The 16,571-nt window shown below is 46.4% G+C and overlaps 1 protein-coding gene across 1 annotated transcript in view; it reads left to right on the top strand.

Annotated features, from left to right (window-relative positions):
• TRRAP (transformation/transcription domain-associated protein) overlaps nt 1-10,101 on the top strand; it is a 116,318-nt gene extending 106,217 nt beyond the window's left edge. The window contains exons 69-72 of the mRNA XM_012638896.1: nt 1,735-1,919; nt 6,327-6,530; nt 6,619-6,813; nt 9,495-10,101. Of these exons, the coding sequence (XP_012494350.1) occupies nt 1,735-1,919; nt 6,327-6,530; nt 6,619-6,813; nt 9,495-9,779 (869 nt within the window). The 3' untranslated portion in view covers nt 9,780-10,101. The remainder of the gene's footprint in view (nt 1-1,734; nt 1,920-6,326; nt 6,531-6,618; nt 6,814-9,494) is intronic.
• The last annotated feature ends 6,470 nt before the right edge of the window (nt 10,102-16,571 follow it).

Genomic DNA, 16,571 nt, shown 5'->3' with positions numbered 1-16,571 from the left:
GCACCGGGCCCGTGTGCACTCCCTTTTTCTTTGGGAACCTTTCTGTGCTCTGCTGAAAGCTGGGCTGAGCCGAGGGCTTGTTGCTGGTGTGTGACAGCACACGTCAGCTTTGCAGCTCACACTCCCTGTGGACCACACGTGCACCATGTGGGCGCTGCCTGGGGTGGTGACTCAGGACAGTCCAGCAGCCCTGTGAAGACCACAGAAATCATTGCCAAGTGGCACAAATAGCTAATAAGAAGCAACCTCTTACTAGGTTGTTTTCACAGCTGAGTTGTTGCGAGTGGCTGGTTTCTGTCTAGAACGGGGGAGTAGATGAGATGCCTATAATTGTACTCAGATGAGAGCCATTGTAACAATATTTTAGCACGTAGTCCCTGGGGTTAGGAGTACACGGCAGTGCGTGTTATCTAGTCCCGTGTGGAACTTTCTTCTGACAGCTAAGGTATGATCCAACTCATTTTGACCTGAAGTCTCTGATCCTTAAGTCTAATATCTCAAGAAATAGAGTCAAGGCCGGGCGCGGTGGCTCACGCCTGTAATCCTAGCACTCTGGGAGGCTGAGGCGGGCGGATCGTTTGAGCTCAGGAGTTCGAGACCGGCCTGAGCAGGAGCGAGACCCCGTCTCTACTAAAAATAGAAAGAAATTAATCAGACCACTAAAAATATATAGAAAAAAAATTAGCCGGGCATGGTGGCGCATGCCTGTAATCCCGGCTACTCAGGAGGCTGAAGCAGAAGGATCGCTTGAGCCCAGGAGTTTGAGGTTGCCGTGAGCGAAGCTGACGCCACGGCACTCACTGTAGCCCGGGGAAAAGAGTGAGACTCTGTCTCAAAAAAAAAAAAAGAAATAGAGTCAAAAAACATGTCTAAAGTAAATTCGACGTGCATTACAGAAAGCTATCTGTGTTTTAGCATGTGTGTAATATGATGTATAACTTTTTGCAACAAAATTGCTGAATATTACCTTAATCTGGTATCTTAATAAAATATCTCATATAATCCACACACAATCCTCTGGAGGTAGGTACTTTTATCCCACTTTTCGATGAAGAAACTAAAGTTCACACATGTCCAGTAACTTTCCCCAAGGTGATGTCACTAGGAAGGCAGACTCGGGCAGAGGGGTGGCCCAGAGTGGGCACACTCAGCGCTCTGCTGTGCTGCTTCCAGCTGGTGCCCTCATGGTCGTGAGGTTGGCCACCATCACGTGAGTCGAGTTGCTTAGCAAACTGCATCCCAAGTACTAGAATAGTGATTGGAGAACAGAGTGTTGGTCACTGTGTGGATGACTTACAAGTTAACTGGGTTGAATTATCAGATCGACTCTGGTGGCTTTCGTTATCTGAACCACAGGACACAGAGAATGACTTGGGGTTATTTTCTTCTCCAAAGATGGAGCATAGCCACTCTAGATAATGGAAGGCAAGTTAGTGAAATTAAACGTGATAAATGCCGGAGGCGAGTGGGATTCTTCTGGAAGTAAGCTCTGATTAAGGAGGACCTCTAAAGAGTGAACATTTGGCAGAGTCTCTTTATTTTTTATTTTTTAAGTTTGCCTCCTAAAGCATTTCTGTTTGTGAGCTCAGGGTTACAATCTGCTCAGGTGCATGAATAGATGAGTGTGACACGGGCTCTTCCTCTGCGCTCACAGAGCCAGGCTCTGCTCCCAGCACGCGCCCTGGAGGTGGAGCCAAGTGCTAACCTGCCCCCCATTTCTCTTTCCCCGCACAGTTCCCCGGGTTGTGGCGGTGTCCCCACAGATGCGCCTTGTGGAGGACAACCCCTCTTCACTTTCGCTCGTGGAGATCTACAAGCAGCGCTGCGCCAAGAAGGGCATCGAGCATGACAACCCCATCTCCCGCTACTACGACAGGCTGGCCACGGTGCAGGCGCGGGGGACCCAGGCCAGCCACCAGGTGGGCGCCAGTTGAGCCAGGCAGGGCTGCTGAGCTGCCGCCTGAGGCCCTTACACGTGGCTGCTTTCTTGTAGTGGTGCTCGGACGACAAGTGTGCTCAGGACATAGCGGGGCGTTGTTTGAGGGGTGCCTGTCTCACTTAAAATAACTTACTAGACTCAGGAGATTTTAGAAATTAGGCAGCCCTTGATCTTAGTGAGGGCATGTTTGCTGTAGGTGGTTTGTTATGACTGGACAGAGGTGAGTTCACAACCTTGGAGAGGTCTTTGTCCTTTACATGGACTTATAAAGAAGCTCAGAAATTATATATACGTATATGTATATTTTTTGAGACTGTCTCTGTTGCCCAGGCTGGAGTGCAGTGGCGTGATCATAGTTCCTTACAGCCTCAAATTCCTGGGCTCGAGTGATCCTCCTGCCTCAGCCTCCCAAGTAGCTACCAGACTTGGCTAAATTTTTTAAAATAAGTTTATAGCAAACTGATTTGGCAGCCAGACCTAATCTGGAGCGCGGTGAGGCTACTTATGATCTGTGTTTGTTCATGTTCATCTGCTCTGCTGCTGGGGCTTTACTACACATACTTTCTGCAGTACAAAAAGTGATGAGCTCTGAAACACATGGGCCCAGCTGTATTGCCTGCTTCAGCCAGGAGCAGAGTACCAGTGTACTAGGTGGCTGTCATCTGCAGCCCCTCAGAGGTGCAAAGGCCCTTCTCCTCACCTGCAGATTTTTGCCCTTGGTGGAAGCAGAGCTGGTGTGGGCTCCAGATGAGATTTTGTTCAGGATTGTGGAGCACCAAAAGGCAGCTCTTTTGGCCTGCCCAGGTGCCCTTGTGGTACTTCCTGTGGGTCCCAAGAAGGAAGGACCACAGAAGTGGGTGCTGTGGCCTTGCCCCAAGTCTCCCAGGGACTCACTCTGGTTCATCTGGCTCCCAGAGGACTTAGTTTTGCTTAGGAAAACTGAGCCCTGGGGTGCCTGTTTCACCTCCTCTGCAGGGCCCGGGCACAGCAGGGCCCAAGGTGCTACAGGCTGCGGGGGCAGGTGCAGCCTCCGCCTGTGTGCAAGCAAAGGGTGCGGATCCCTGTTTCTGATCGGCCTCTGTGCACAGAGCTTGGGGCCTCCCTTGGGAATCAGTGCCAGGGCTTTCTCATGGCACAGGTCACGGCCTGGTGGTTCTGTGGACCTCCAGCAGTCTCAAGGTTTTTGCAGGAAAGGAGTGGATCATATTCTTAAGGCCACATTTACCTTTGACAGTGTGGAAGCCAGCGACCTGTGTCTGCACACACGTACTGACGTCAGAAGCCCCTTTTGTTTTATAAACAGCACGTGGCTGACCAGGCTAAGGCTGGTCCAGCTTAGACATAGGACGAGGGTCCTGCTGAGCTGGGGAGACACTGATGGTACAAAAGAACCCAGCTTCCCGGCCTCTTCTTACCCTTTGTTCCTGGTTGGTTTTCTTTGTAGCACCTTTATTGTTATAAATATTAAATTGGCATAATTCACCTACCATAAAACTATACATACCCTTTATAAAGTACATACACAAATCAGTGTTTACAGTATATTCACAGAGTTGTGCAATCATCACCGTTATCTATCTTCCCCCCTCCTTTTATCACCCCCAAAAACCCTCACACCCATTACTAGATGTGCCCTGCTCCTCTCTACTCCAGCCCTGGCGACCCCAATCCTCTGCTTTTGTGGAGGTGCCTGTTCCAGACACGACATGAGTGGAGTCGCACAGTGTGGACTTCCGTGTCTGGCTTCTTTCATTCAGTGTCATGTGTTCAAGGTTTATCCATTTTGTGACATGCATCAGTAGTTCATTACATTTTAGTGCCACATAATATTCCAGTATATGAATATACCATTTAGCCACTCATCAGTTGACAGACTTTTGAATTGTTTACACTTTTTGACTATTACAACTAATGCTGCTATGAACATTCGTGTACTTGGTTTTTTGTGTGTTATTTATTTTCAGAGGCAGGGTCTTGCCCAGGCTGGGTTCGAACTTCTGAGCTTGAGCAATCCTCCTGCCTCAGCCTCCCGAGTAGCTGGGACTACAGGTGCATACCACTGTGACTGGCCTTGTACATGTTTTTGTGTGGACATATGTGTTCATTTCTCTTGGATGTATGTCCAGCAGTGGAATTGCTGGGTCACACAGTAACTCTTGTGTTTAACATTTTGATGAACTGCCATGTTGTTTTCTAAAGTGTCTGCAATGTATGAAGGTTCTAATTTTTCCACATCCTCGTCAACACATATTATTGCCCGTCTTTTTAATTGTAGCCACCCTAGTGGATGTGAAGTGCTGTCTCGTTTTGGGTGATGACTGGTAATGTCGAACGTTTTTTCCTGTGCTTATTGGCTATCTTTTTATTGGTATATTTTCTTTGGAGAAATGTCTATTCAGGCTCTTTGTCCACTTTTAAATTGGGCAATTCGTCTTTTTATTGTTGATCCTAAGAATTCTTTATATGTTCTGGATACAAGTTACTTGATACAAGTGACTTCCCTTTTTTTCCCTGTGTGTTGGCCATGTTTTCCGGATTCTGTGTGTGTCTTATAATTATATTTAAGTACTATAATTTGGCAACTGTAGAAATCGGATCCTCCTCCTAAGATTTGTGGCTGTTTGTTTTTTGTGACTTCCCTGAACTAATTCTGTAAAGTCTGTTGAAGTCTCTGCTCAGTTAGCTCAGTGGTTAGCTAAGAATTTGACAGAGATTTTCTTAAATGCCTTGAATCAATAGGTCTTCCACCTTTTTTGAGGGCCTGTGGGAGTGTGCGTGTGGCCACGCCTTCAACATGGCCAGTGTACAACTCTGCCTTAGCCCTCTCTTCCTGCTTGTGCAGAGCCCCACGTGGGGTCTTCTAAGGTTTTTCATAAGCATGTCTGTGGCCTTCTAGATTCCTGGAATATGTCGGAGCTTTTCAAAGTCCTCTATGGTCATCCCCAGCCCTTTGTTTTATTTGGCTCCTGCTCAAGTGGCCTGGCTGCCTCAGGGACCTGCCATGGTAAACAGTTGTCGATGATTGTTTCCAACAGACTCACTTGAGAAACGATGTTCCTCACTGAGTGAGCTGAGGTTGGTTAAACGGAGACGAGCCCTGGGAATGAGTCTTTCTTCAGGAAGCTGCCATACAGGTCAAATAGTGACAGTTCTCTTGGGATGAGGCTTTTCTGGGGAATTGCCAAACCCATCTTGTCCACTGCAGTGGCTGTCAGGCTGCCGACTTCCACGGCTGCCACGGTTGCAGGGCTGTTGTTTTCCAGGCCACTGTGGAGCCGGGAAGAAGGGGATGGGAGTCGGGCACCTTAAGTTGTCACAGAGCTCACTGTTCTTACCAGGATTCAGGCTTTTTTTTTTTTTTTTTTTTTTTATCTCCTCGGACTGTTGCAAACCTTTAACTCCCAGAGTTCTGAAAAAGTTGATTTTGATGATTTTTGCCAGTATTCTTAACTGCTTTGGGAGCAGACTTTGTAAGTCCTTACTCTGCAGTCTTAGACGTGCTTCTCTCCATTTTACAGATGAGGAAATGAACAGAAATGTGTGTTGATGGTCTGCCTCGTGGTCGTTTGCTGAGGGCCTGCATTCCAATGGCTATTCAGAGCACGTGGGTAGGGCTTAGCCCGGAACAGACCTTGTGCCTTTACCAGTCAGTCTAACGGGAACTAAATTAACTCAATCAACTCCTTTATCGAGGCCCTCTCTAAATTCGTGATGTTTGAAGTAGTCTTGTGAGTCTTTCAGTACAGAATTCAGTTAAAGTGTTGTTTGATATCTGTTCTTAGACTAGCTCCTTCAGTTTATAAAATTTTTGTCTTTAATAGTCTTTGATTTGGCTGGGCGTGGTGGCACATGCCTGTAGTCCCAGCACTTTGGGAGGCTGAGGCAAGAGGATCACTTGAGCCCAGGAGTTTGAGGCTGCTGTGAGCTAGGCTGGCGCCACCGCACTCCAGCCGGGGCGATAGAGTGAGACCCTGTCTCAAAAAAAAAAAAATAGTGTTTGATTTGAAGGTGGTGGTGTTGGTATCCACCTATTCTTTTTTTGTTTTTGTTCATTGATCTGATATATTCTATAGTTAAGGGTGGAAGTTGTTTTCAGATATTTATCCACATTCTTATAAGACAAATGATATCACACATCATGTAACTTAAGGCCTTTATTCAAACCAGCTCCATTGGCGCTTTAGAGCGTAAGACATCAAACCCTGGAAGGAAATTAAACAGTCTTGTGCATCCTCATGGGCAGTCTAATAATAAAGCATATACATTTTTGTCAACAAAATTCACTCTATAGTGCTAAGTAACTAAGTATTTGCAATTTGAAAGTTTTCCTTTTGCAGAAAAAAATAAGTGCATTAGATGGGGGAGGTCATGGAGTGATGTGTTTCAGGTCCTGCGAGACATCCTCAAGGAAGTTCAGAGTAACATGGTGCCACGCAGCATGCTTAAAGAGTGGGCCCTGCACACATTCCCCAACGCCACAGACTACTGGACGTTCCGCAAGATGTTCACCATTCAGCTTGCCCTGATTGGCTTTGCAGAATTCGTCCTGCATTTAAATAGACTCAACCCCGAGATGCTACAGATCGCTCAGGTAACTTGCTATGAACAGCCAGACCCACTCCTTTAGACGTCACCATTCTGCTGATGAAGTTCCTGAAGTGTCTCCTTCTGAAATTTAGGACACCGGCAAACTCAATGTTGCCTACTTTCGATTTGACATCAATGATGCCACTGGAGACCTGGATGCCAACCGCCCCGTCCCTTTCCGCCTCACACCCAACATTTCCGAATTTCTGACCACCATCGGCGTGTCTGGCCCATTGACAGCCTCCATGATCGCTGTCGCCCGGTGCTTCGCCCAGCCGAACTTTAAGGTGGGTCTTGTCCGTGAGCAGCGCGGGCCGGGGTTACTCCCACACACATTGGGCCTTGCAAGAGCTGCTCGTCCGCTAGCAAGGGGACGGAATGTCGAGTTAGAAGGGCCAGTTGTTGCTGTACAATTAATTTATCCATTTGGGAGAGCGGTCTGGAAGTGTTCCCTGTCCAGAAGTGTTGAGGATGTCGAGGAACCCAGTTTATGAAAAGGAATCTAGAAGCCTCCACTGGGTAATTTAGCCCTATTCCCGCTGTCAGTTTTGTACGACAGCTTCCGTTTCCCATTCTGCACATCTTCCTGGCATGAAAGTGCAGAAGTATTCTCTGTGGGTTGGCGCTTGCCTTGCCAGGGGTGTGAGATGTGGCCGGATGCCCTTGGCGCCCTGGTACACGTGAGGCCAGGGTGTCTGATGGCTCTGCCACGGGGTCTGGACAGCAGCCAGACCTGCCGTCTCCCAGGCACCTTCCCTGTGGCGGGCACTGGGTGCTGAAGTGGGTTCCCATCAAATTCCCCCAATGCTCTCGCTCAGATGGGGGAACTGAGGCCAGGGAAGGTAAGTGACACTCCAAAGGTCACCGAGCGGGGACAGGGGTGCGGTGACGACTGGGTTGCAAATCCAGTTCATTCTGACTCCGAGCCTGACTCCCCTCCCTCCACCAAAATCCTCTCTATGCAGTCCAGGGCTGAACACAATCTTATTACTTTATTTTTCTTTTAACTTAGGAGAACAGTTGTACCTTTTTTTCCCCCAGATAAGCAGTTTGCATCTAGAGAGGGCCTCAGAAACCAGTTGCTTTCTAAAAACATTTATTCACAACAGTTTTTAAATGATTGCATAAACTCTTAGCTGTGAACAGGACTGCACGTTATACACACACCTTGCTCTTTAATGGGTAGTAGCACGTGTCCATCGACGTGGGATGCTGTTCGGGATATAGTGAATACCTGTATGAATGTGAGTAAAATTAACTGGCCTTTGTGTTTGTTCTTGAGTTAAGGAGTTTGGGTTCTAGTGCAGCAAATGGTAGTTTATTATTGTTACCTATGGCGTGCTTGAAATAGGAAGTTCTCATTTAGATAGAAATGTTATACTTCTGGAAACATCCATAGGGATATCCTTAGAATAGCATTTCATTTGAAAACTTTAAGTAAAAAGACTTAAGAAGACTTTCCATAACCTAAGGCCTGTGACAACTTGGAGTGACACCGTGCGTTACCCTTTGCAGACCGTGGTGGTGTAGGTGGGAAGAAGTTAGATCTCCAAACTTTGGGCCCGAATTTCTGGACAGACTGAATTTAGTGAATGCCTTTAAGTTAAGCTCAAATGTAGACCATTCTGTAAATTGTGTGTGGGAATCTCTCCGTTGGCACCAAATAAGGCAGGATAAAAACCTCTTTGATCTGAAGTGACTTTTAAATAGTCCTGGGTGCCTGAAATGAGAGCCCTCTGCTTCCTGGGAACACAACAGCGTACTGTACTGGATCTTTCCCTGCACAAGGGGTCGCCCTCTTCTCCCCGTTCCCAGTCCTGGGCGTCTCAGCCACCATCCTGACTCTCACTGCCACACATATGTTTGATTTTGCAAATTTACACCTTGAACTCCAGCCCCGCCTCATCCCCACCTGGTCGCGGTTCCCTCCGCTGGCATGTGTCTGTCGTCCTGCAACACCCACTGCCTCGGCCTCCTCCCAGTGTGCAGCCGGCCTCACGAGCCTCGTGGGTCCAGCTTTGTCACCCCTGTGGGGACAAAGCTCCACTTAGGCCTCTCACCTTGTGGTTGGAGCAGTCCTTTAGGACAGAAGCCCCGTCTTGTCATGTTCTGCTCCGCACTCCCCGGGATTCCAGCTACGCAGAGTAGCGAGAGCCCCGACCACACCACTGCTGGCGCGGTGACTGGAAACGAGAGGCTGGCCAGACACTGGTGTGCGCGCTTGACGTTCATTCGCTCCTTGAATCTGCACATCGCTGGGGGGAGAGGCTGTGTGACTGCGTCCTGTTTACAAAGGGGAAATTGAGGCACGGGGCTTGAGTAATGTACCCAGGTGGGACGTGTTGGAGCCTGTGCCGCGGCCTCCCACTGTTGCTCCAGCACAGCCACGCCCACCCCGCTGTCCCCGCCTTGGCGTGGTGGGTCCCTCATCCTGCAGCACCATGTGCTTGGCTCCCCCACTTCCTTCTGGTCTGCCCAAGTGTGACCTTGCATGTCTCCTCGTCACGGGCTCCTCAGAGCACCCCGCTCCGAGCCACCCCACCGGCTCTGTTCTCCGCACCCCCTGGCAGGTAACTTGCTTTTACTGGTCAGCGGTGAGCCCATGAGGGCAGGGTGTGGTTTTCTGTCTTGTTCACTCGTAGCTGCGCTGCCTGGAACGGGCCTGACACTCCACAGGTGTTGGAAGGCATGGGACAGACGGCAGCGTGTGGCACGTCCCGCCCAGATAGGTGCTGCCCTGGCTTGTCGAAGACCAGACCAAAGTGTGATGGTGAGGCCTTTTGGCCACTGCTCCAAATAGAGGAAGTGGGCCACCCCCAAGTGGCCTCTCCAGCCTGTCTGTGAAGCACACAGGCTGGCCCGGCACTAAGGCTAGACCAGCCCCACTGCTGGCTGTGGGTAGCTCCCCCTCGTTAGGAAGCTGCCCCTCTGGTTAAACCTGGGTCCTGTCATTCTCTCTTTCTCTCAGGTGGACGGCATCCTGAAAACCGTGCTCCGGGACGAGATCATCGCCTGGCACAAGAAAACGCAGGAGGACACCTCCTCTCCTCTCTCGGCCGCTGGGCAGCCCGAGAACATGGACAGCCAGCAGCTGGTCTCTCTGGTTCAGAAAGCTGTCACCGCCATCATGACCCGCCTGCACAACCTTGCCCAGTTTGAAGGCGGCGAGAGCAAAGTGAACACCCTGGTGGCCGCGGCAAACAGTCTGGACAACCTGTGCCGCATGGACCCTGCCTGGCACCCGTGGCTGTGACCGCGACAGCTCCCACCCAGAATGTGAAGGGCGCCTTGGGCTCCCAGCCCACTGGCTTTTATGACTTGCCGCGGCCTTGCTGGTAATTTTATGTACGAAAGTCCTGCCGTTTTCCTGGGTGGTTATTTTCCTGATAGCGTGTGTGTGAAAGAGGGAGAATTTAGTTTAGAGAGAGCCGAACTGTTGTGACTCAAGGCAAGGTAGCCAGAAACGGCAGAGCTGAAACTTCCTCCAAACTTTTAAAATAATCTTTTAAGAAACCCGGATTGTCTGGTGTGGAATCTGTGAATTCTTTTCTATGGCAGCCCTGCCGCCATGTGAATGTACAGACAGCTAGAACGGCAGCAGGCAGCTCCGGCCTGTCCGTTTTTAACTCTTTCAAAAAGAACACCTCACAGCAGCCTCGTGCTTTTGTACAGACCTTTGTAACCAGTGTACAGAAACCCACTTTGTTAGAGAAACAGGAAATTATGAACAAATCGTGCTGGCTTTTTTCTGAGCACAAACTTTTATGCTATATGTAAGTGGCGTTGGGGATCTTGAGTGTTTGACGCAGAGTGACCGGGCTGCCACCGCCTGGGGGAGCCGTTTCTTGTCCATTCGTGGTTTAGATTCAGCGGGGGGAACAGAACTGCAAGAGTTGGCGGGTGAATCTTGTGCTGTTTATTGCTGGTTCTTCGAATGTCTTCTAGACATTTACTGTCATTGTACCTGGAAAAAAAAATCACTTTTCTCTTCCTAATTTAAAAAGAAAAAGTAGCAATGAAACTTCAACTCCAGTCTTTCTGTTACGTTCACGTTTTTATAAAACTGAGCATTGAGAATGTTCTATCTAAATTTGTACAGTGTGTTTTTTTTTAGAATAAATATTTTATAAAAGGATTTGTTGTCCCTTATTTGTGTTAAAGTGCTTGTTTCTGTGAGGCGTTTCCTCTCCCTCGACGTCCCTGAATTGAAACGGACGTGCCTGTTGGGAAGCGCTGGGCTTCTTCACCTTTTACGTGACTCACAAGGACACGTCGGCAAGGTCCCCTCTCTGGGCCTCTGTGCCGGGCCCCTAACTCTTTCTTGCCTTCCCTTTGCCCCCTGTCATCCCAGGCTGCCACGGGGTGACGCCTGCAGCTGAGTATACTCAGATCTCACTGCAAAGTCAAGTCTCAGGGGCGTGACCAGATGTCCTCTGGGAAGCTTTAGGCCGTAGTTGTGTTGCTGGGTTATGACCTGGATACAAGCTCATTGCAGCGGGCAGTGCCGACAGCCGCAGTAGGAGGTCTATATGCTGGTCTCCAGCCTCAGCCCAGAAGGGCCACTCCCCACCTTACAGAGAAGAGATTTCCAGCTCAGAGAGGGTGAGTAGCTTGTCCAAGGCCCAGGGCCAGTGGAGAAGTGTTTTGACCCCATCCAGCATGACTCCAAGCCCCCAAGCTGCACCCTGGATCCCAGGTTAAGGCTGAGGGGCCAGGCTTTGCCCATCTGACTAGAGTCTCCTGTTTGTTCTTTGCAGCTAATTGTAAGTTATTTCCCATTTCCTTGGAGAGAGCTATCTGTGGACTCTGGAATGACAGGAGCTGTGCATCTAAAATGACGAGCAGTTGCGCTTTCAACTCCACGTGAATCCGGCAGTTAACTGGTGTCGTGCGGCCTCAGGCCTCAGTGGGGAAGGGGCCTCCCCATAGTCCTCACTGTGCGTGCAACACGGTAAGAGCCACTGTTTGGGCTGCCTTTGCGCTCTGGGAGAGCCTGGTGTGGTGCTGGTGGAGGTGCGTGGGTGGCAGTAAGGTGAGGGAACATTTGTCTCTTACCCTAGAGAGCTGGAGTCTGGAGCCGGTGCTGCCAGTGAGGAGGCGGCCCGGGTCTCCTGCCAGGTTCACCCACACAGCGGCTCGGCTCCTGCCCTTGGGTGTCGGGAAGCCAACCTTTGAACGGCTGGAGCAGGAGACAGTCCCCCCCAGTGAAGATCCAGCATCTTCTGAGCTCCAGCTCAAAGACCTGGAGTCAGGGGACCTTGAGCCAGCACCTTGGTGACCACGCACCCCAGCTTCCTCACCCCAGCACAGCGTTGCTGGAGTGGGGCCCCCAGGAGGCTGCGGCTCCAGAGCTGGGGCAAGTCTGGGACGGGGCTCATTTATGGGGCTGCTCACATCACATGCCCTGATTCTCTAAACACCATTTCACGGTAAGTGCTGTTATTAGATGTGTTTTTATTGTGACAAAATACCTGTAACAAAATTTATCATTTTCATCGATTTTAAGTGCACTGTTCAGTGCATTAAGCACATTCACATTGTTGTGCAACCGTCACCACCATGCACCTCCAGAACTTTCCCATCTTCTCAAACTGATACTCTGTTCCCATTAAACATGCCACATTTTCCTTCCCCCAGCACCTGGCACCCACCCTTCTTTCTGTGAATCTTACTATGCTCCTCTTCTGAGTGAAATCCACAATCATACAATGTAAGTTGAATCCTTCGTGTCTGGCCTTGCTTCACTTAGCAGAGTCCTCAAGGTTCATCCGTGTTGCAGCATGTGTCAGAATTTTCTTCCTTTTTAGGGCTGAATTATATGCTGCTGTATATATACTACATTTTGTTCATTTATTCATTCGTTGATGGATTGCTTCTGTCTTTTGTCCACTGGGAGTAATGCTATTGTGAACACAGGTGTACAAATTTGTTCAAGTTCCTGCTTTCAGTTCTTTTTTTAAAAAATATTTATTTATTTATTTGCTTTTAATTCTTTTTTTGTTAGGGTCAGAGTCTCACTGCCACCCAGGCTGGAGTACAGTGACACAATCATAGCTCAGTGCAACTTCCAACTCCTGGCCTTAAGTGATCCTCCTGCCTCAGTCTCCCGAGTAGCTGGGATTACAGGTATGCACCACTGTGCCTGGCTAATTTTGTAGAATTTTTTGTAGAGCATCTCTGTGTTGCCCAGACTGGTCTCAAACTCCTGGCCTCAGCCAGGATCCTCCCACCTCAGCTCCCAAAGTGCTGGGATTACAGGTGTGAGCCACCGTGCCTGGCCCTGCTTTCAGTTCTTTCGGGCATGTACCCAGAAGTAGAATTGCTGGATCATATAGTAATCCTATTTTTAATTTTTTGAGGCACTGCCATAATGTTTTCAATAACAGCTGCACCATTTTACACCAGCAGTATATGATGTTTCCAATTTTTGTACAATGTTGTCAACACTTGCTATTTCTGTTTTTTGTTTTTCGTAACAGCCATCCTAATGAGTGTGAAGTTGTATCTCATTGTGGTTTTGATTTGCATTTTCCTTATGATTAGTGATGTTGAGCAAATTTTAATGTTGTATATCTTCTTTGGAGAAATGTCTATTTAAGTCCTTTGCCTATTTTTGAATTGGGCTGTTTTTGTTGTTGAGTTCTTTATATAGTCTGGGTATTAATCCCTTACAGATGTACGATTTGCAAATGTTTTTCCTATTCCGTAGATTGCCTTTTCACTCTGTTGATAGTGTCTTTTCATGTGCAAAAGTTTTTAATTTTGATATTCAATTTATCTATTTTTTTCTTTTGTTGCCTGCATTTTTGGTGTAGTATCAAAAAATTATTGCCAAATCCAATGTAATGAAGCTTTTCCTCTGTGTTTTCCTCTAGCAGTTTTATTAGGGTTCTAGCACTTGTGTTTAGGTCTTTGATTCATTTCGATTTAATTTACATAGTATAAGCTAAGGGTCCAACTTCTTTTGCTTGTGGATCTCCAGTTTTCCCAGCACAGCACCATTTGTTATAAAGACTGTCCTGTTGAAAAGGGTCTTGGGACTGTTATCAAAATTCAGTCGGCTGTACACAGTATGTGAGAGTTTATGCCTGGGCTTTCTGTTCTAGTCCATTGGTCTTTATGTCTTTATGCCAGCACCACACTGTTTTGCTTACTATAGCTTTGTAGTTAAGTTTTGAAATCAGAATGCATGAGTCCTTCAACTTCGTTCTTCTTTTTCAACATTGTTTTGGCTGCTTGGGGTCCCTTGCAATTCCATATGCATCTGAGGGTGTGTTTCTTGTTTCTGCCAAAATATTGGGATTTTGATGGTGATTGTATTGAATCAATGTATAGATCACTTTGGGTAGTAATGACATCTTAACAATATTAAGTCTTCCATAAAAATGGGGTATCTTTCCATTGACTTGTGTCGTCTTTAACTTCTTTAAGCAACAGTTTAGTTTTCAGGATGCAAATATTTTGCTTCATTGGTTAAGCTTATTCCTAAGTATTTTATTCTTTTTAGTGCTACTGTAAATGGAAATGTTTTCTTAATTTCCTCACTGGATCATTCCTTGTTAGTATATAGAAACCCAATTATTTGTGTGTTGATTTTGTATCCTACAACTTTATTGAATTTGTTTATTCTAATGGTTTCTTTATGCTTTCTTTAGACTTTTCTATAAACATGTTATCTGCAAACAGATAATTTTACTTCTTCCTTTCCAATTCGGATGCTTCCCCACTCCCTTGCCTAATTGTTCTGGCTAGAACTTCCACCACTGTGTTGAGAAGTGGCAAAAATGGGGCACCCTTGTCTTAATTCCTGGTATTAGAGGAAACTCCTGGTTTCCTCTTTCACCACTGAGTAGGATGTTACTGTGGATTTTACATATTGGCCTCTATTAGGTTGAGGTAGTTTCCTTCTGTTCCCAGTTTGCTGAGTGTTTTTATCTGAAAGGGTGCTGAATTTTTTCAAATGCTTTTTCTGTATCAATTGAGATGTTCTGTGGTTTTCCCCTTCGTTCTGTTAATGTGGTGTGTTACATTGATAGATTTTCATTGTTTGGGCCATCCTCATGCATCCCAGGAATAAATCCCAATTTGTCGTGGTATATAAACCTTTTAATATGCTATTGAATTTGGTTTGCTAGTATTCTGTTGAAAATCTGTGCGTCAATATTCGTAAGGGATATTAGTCTGTAGTTTTCTTCTCTTTTGGTGTCTTTGTCTGACTTTGGTATCAGGGAAATGTCCAAGGTCAAGTTACAGGGCCAGGGCTGGATCCCAGGTCCTAGCTATGTTCTCAACAATATCCTGCCTCTTGAGGACATAGACACAGGAAACAAAAGATGTACACATACGTATCTGTATATGAGCGTGAGGTAAAATGTGGAAGACAGTAAGAAGCCAGGACAAAGTCAGATGAAAATGAATTCTGCCAACAACCTGGAGGAGCCTGCAAGAAGATTCTTACCTGGTTGAGCCTTGAGATGTGAATACAGTCTGGCTGACACCTTGATTGCAGCCTTGTGAGACCCCGAGCAGAGGATCCAAATAAACTGTGAAATAAAGGTGTATACACTCTGCATGTCTAGGGAAAGACGCAGGCTCAGAGAAAACCTGAGACAACTTTAAGCTTTCGCCTCAAGCTGATCAGAGATACCCTTAAGAGTCAGTTAAGATACCCTTAACGCTGGGCAAAGAGGAGAATCTTAATTTCTAGAGTTATATTATAAGATTCAAATGTTCAGTTTTGAACAACAAAAAACCCACAAGGCATACAAAGAAATAGGAAAGTATGGCACATTCAAAGAAACAAATCAACAGAAACCATCATTGAAGAAGCCCTCACAGCAGATTTACTGGACAAAGACTTTAAAACAACTATTTGAAAGATGCTGAAGGAGCTAAAGGAAGACACAAAGACAGGAAAACAATATATGAATAAAATGAGAATATCAATAAATTATCAAAGGAAACAAATTCTGAAGCTGGAAAATACAATAACTGAAATAAAAAATTCCCTAGAGTGCTTCAAAAGCATATTGAAGCAGGCAGAATGAAGAAGACTCAATGAACTTGAAGGTAGGGGCTGTTAAAACTATTGAATCTGTGGAACAAAAAGAAAAAAAACCAAGACAAGTAAACAAAAACCTAAGGGACCTGTGGAATCCCGTCAGTCAGACCAATACGTGCATTGTTGGAATCGCAAATGGAGGAGAGACAACGGCAGAAAGTATACTTAGAATGACAGAAAACCTCTTAAATTTGATGAAAGACATGAATAGGCAAATTCATAGAGACAGAAAGTAGAATGGAGTTACCAAAGGCTTGGGGAAATGGGAAGAGGAAGCTATTGGTTAATGGGTACAGCGTTTATTTGGGGATGATGAAAATGTTTTTGGTACAGACAGTGGGGATGGTCACACAACACTGTGGGTGTATTTAATGCCACCAAATTGTACACTTAGTGGTTAAATTCATGATATTATGTATACAGTCATCCCTCAGTATCATGGAGGACTTTTTCCAGGACCTCCTATGGATACCAAAATCCATAGATGCTCAAGTCCCTGATATAAAATGGTGTAGTATTTGCATACAACTACGCACGTCCTCTGTATACTGTAAATCACCCCTAGTTACTTATAAAACCTAATACAACATAAATGCTATATAAATTGCTGTTGAACTGTATTTTTCAGGGAGTAATGACAAGAAAAAAGTCAATACATGTTCAGTACACACATAACCATCCATTTCTTTTTTAATATTTTTGGTTCTTTGTTGGATCCATGGATGCAGAACCCATGGATATGGAGAGCTGACTGTATTTTTACTATAAAATATTTTTTAAAAACCCTCAAACCAACAAATATGACTAATGTGCAAAGAGAAGTCAACAAATTCTAAACTTTTCAATCCCACAAGTTACTGCTTGGTAGAGCACTTTCTGCTGACTACCATATTCCCAATACTTTCCATTAACAATTCTGTCCTTAACTTCGTCCTTTTTCCTCAGACGGCCCCTGCCAGTATTTCTAACCATTGACTTCCTCTC

The sequence above is a fragment of the Propithecus coquereli genome, unplaced genomic scaffold (genome assembly GCF_000956105.1).
Source record: "Propithecus coquereli isolate 6110/MARCELLA unplaced genomic scaffold, Pcoq_1.0 Scaffold137, whole genome shotgun sequence".
Lineage (NCBI taxonomy): Eukaryota > Metazoa > Chordata > Mammalia > Primates > Indriidae > Propithecus > Propithecus coquereli.
Note: the sequence above shows the minus strand (reverse complement) of the source record. Positions and strands in the feature narration are given on the sequence as shown.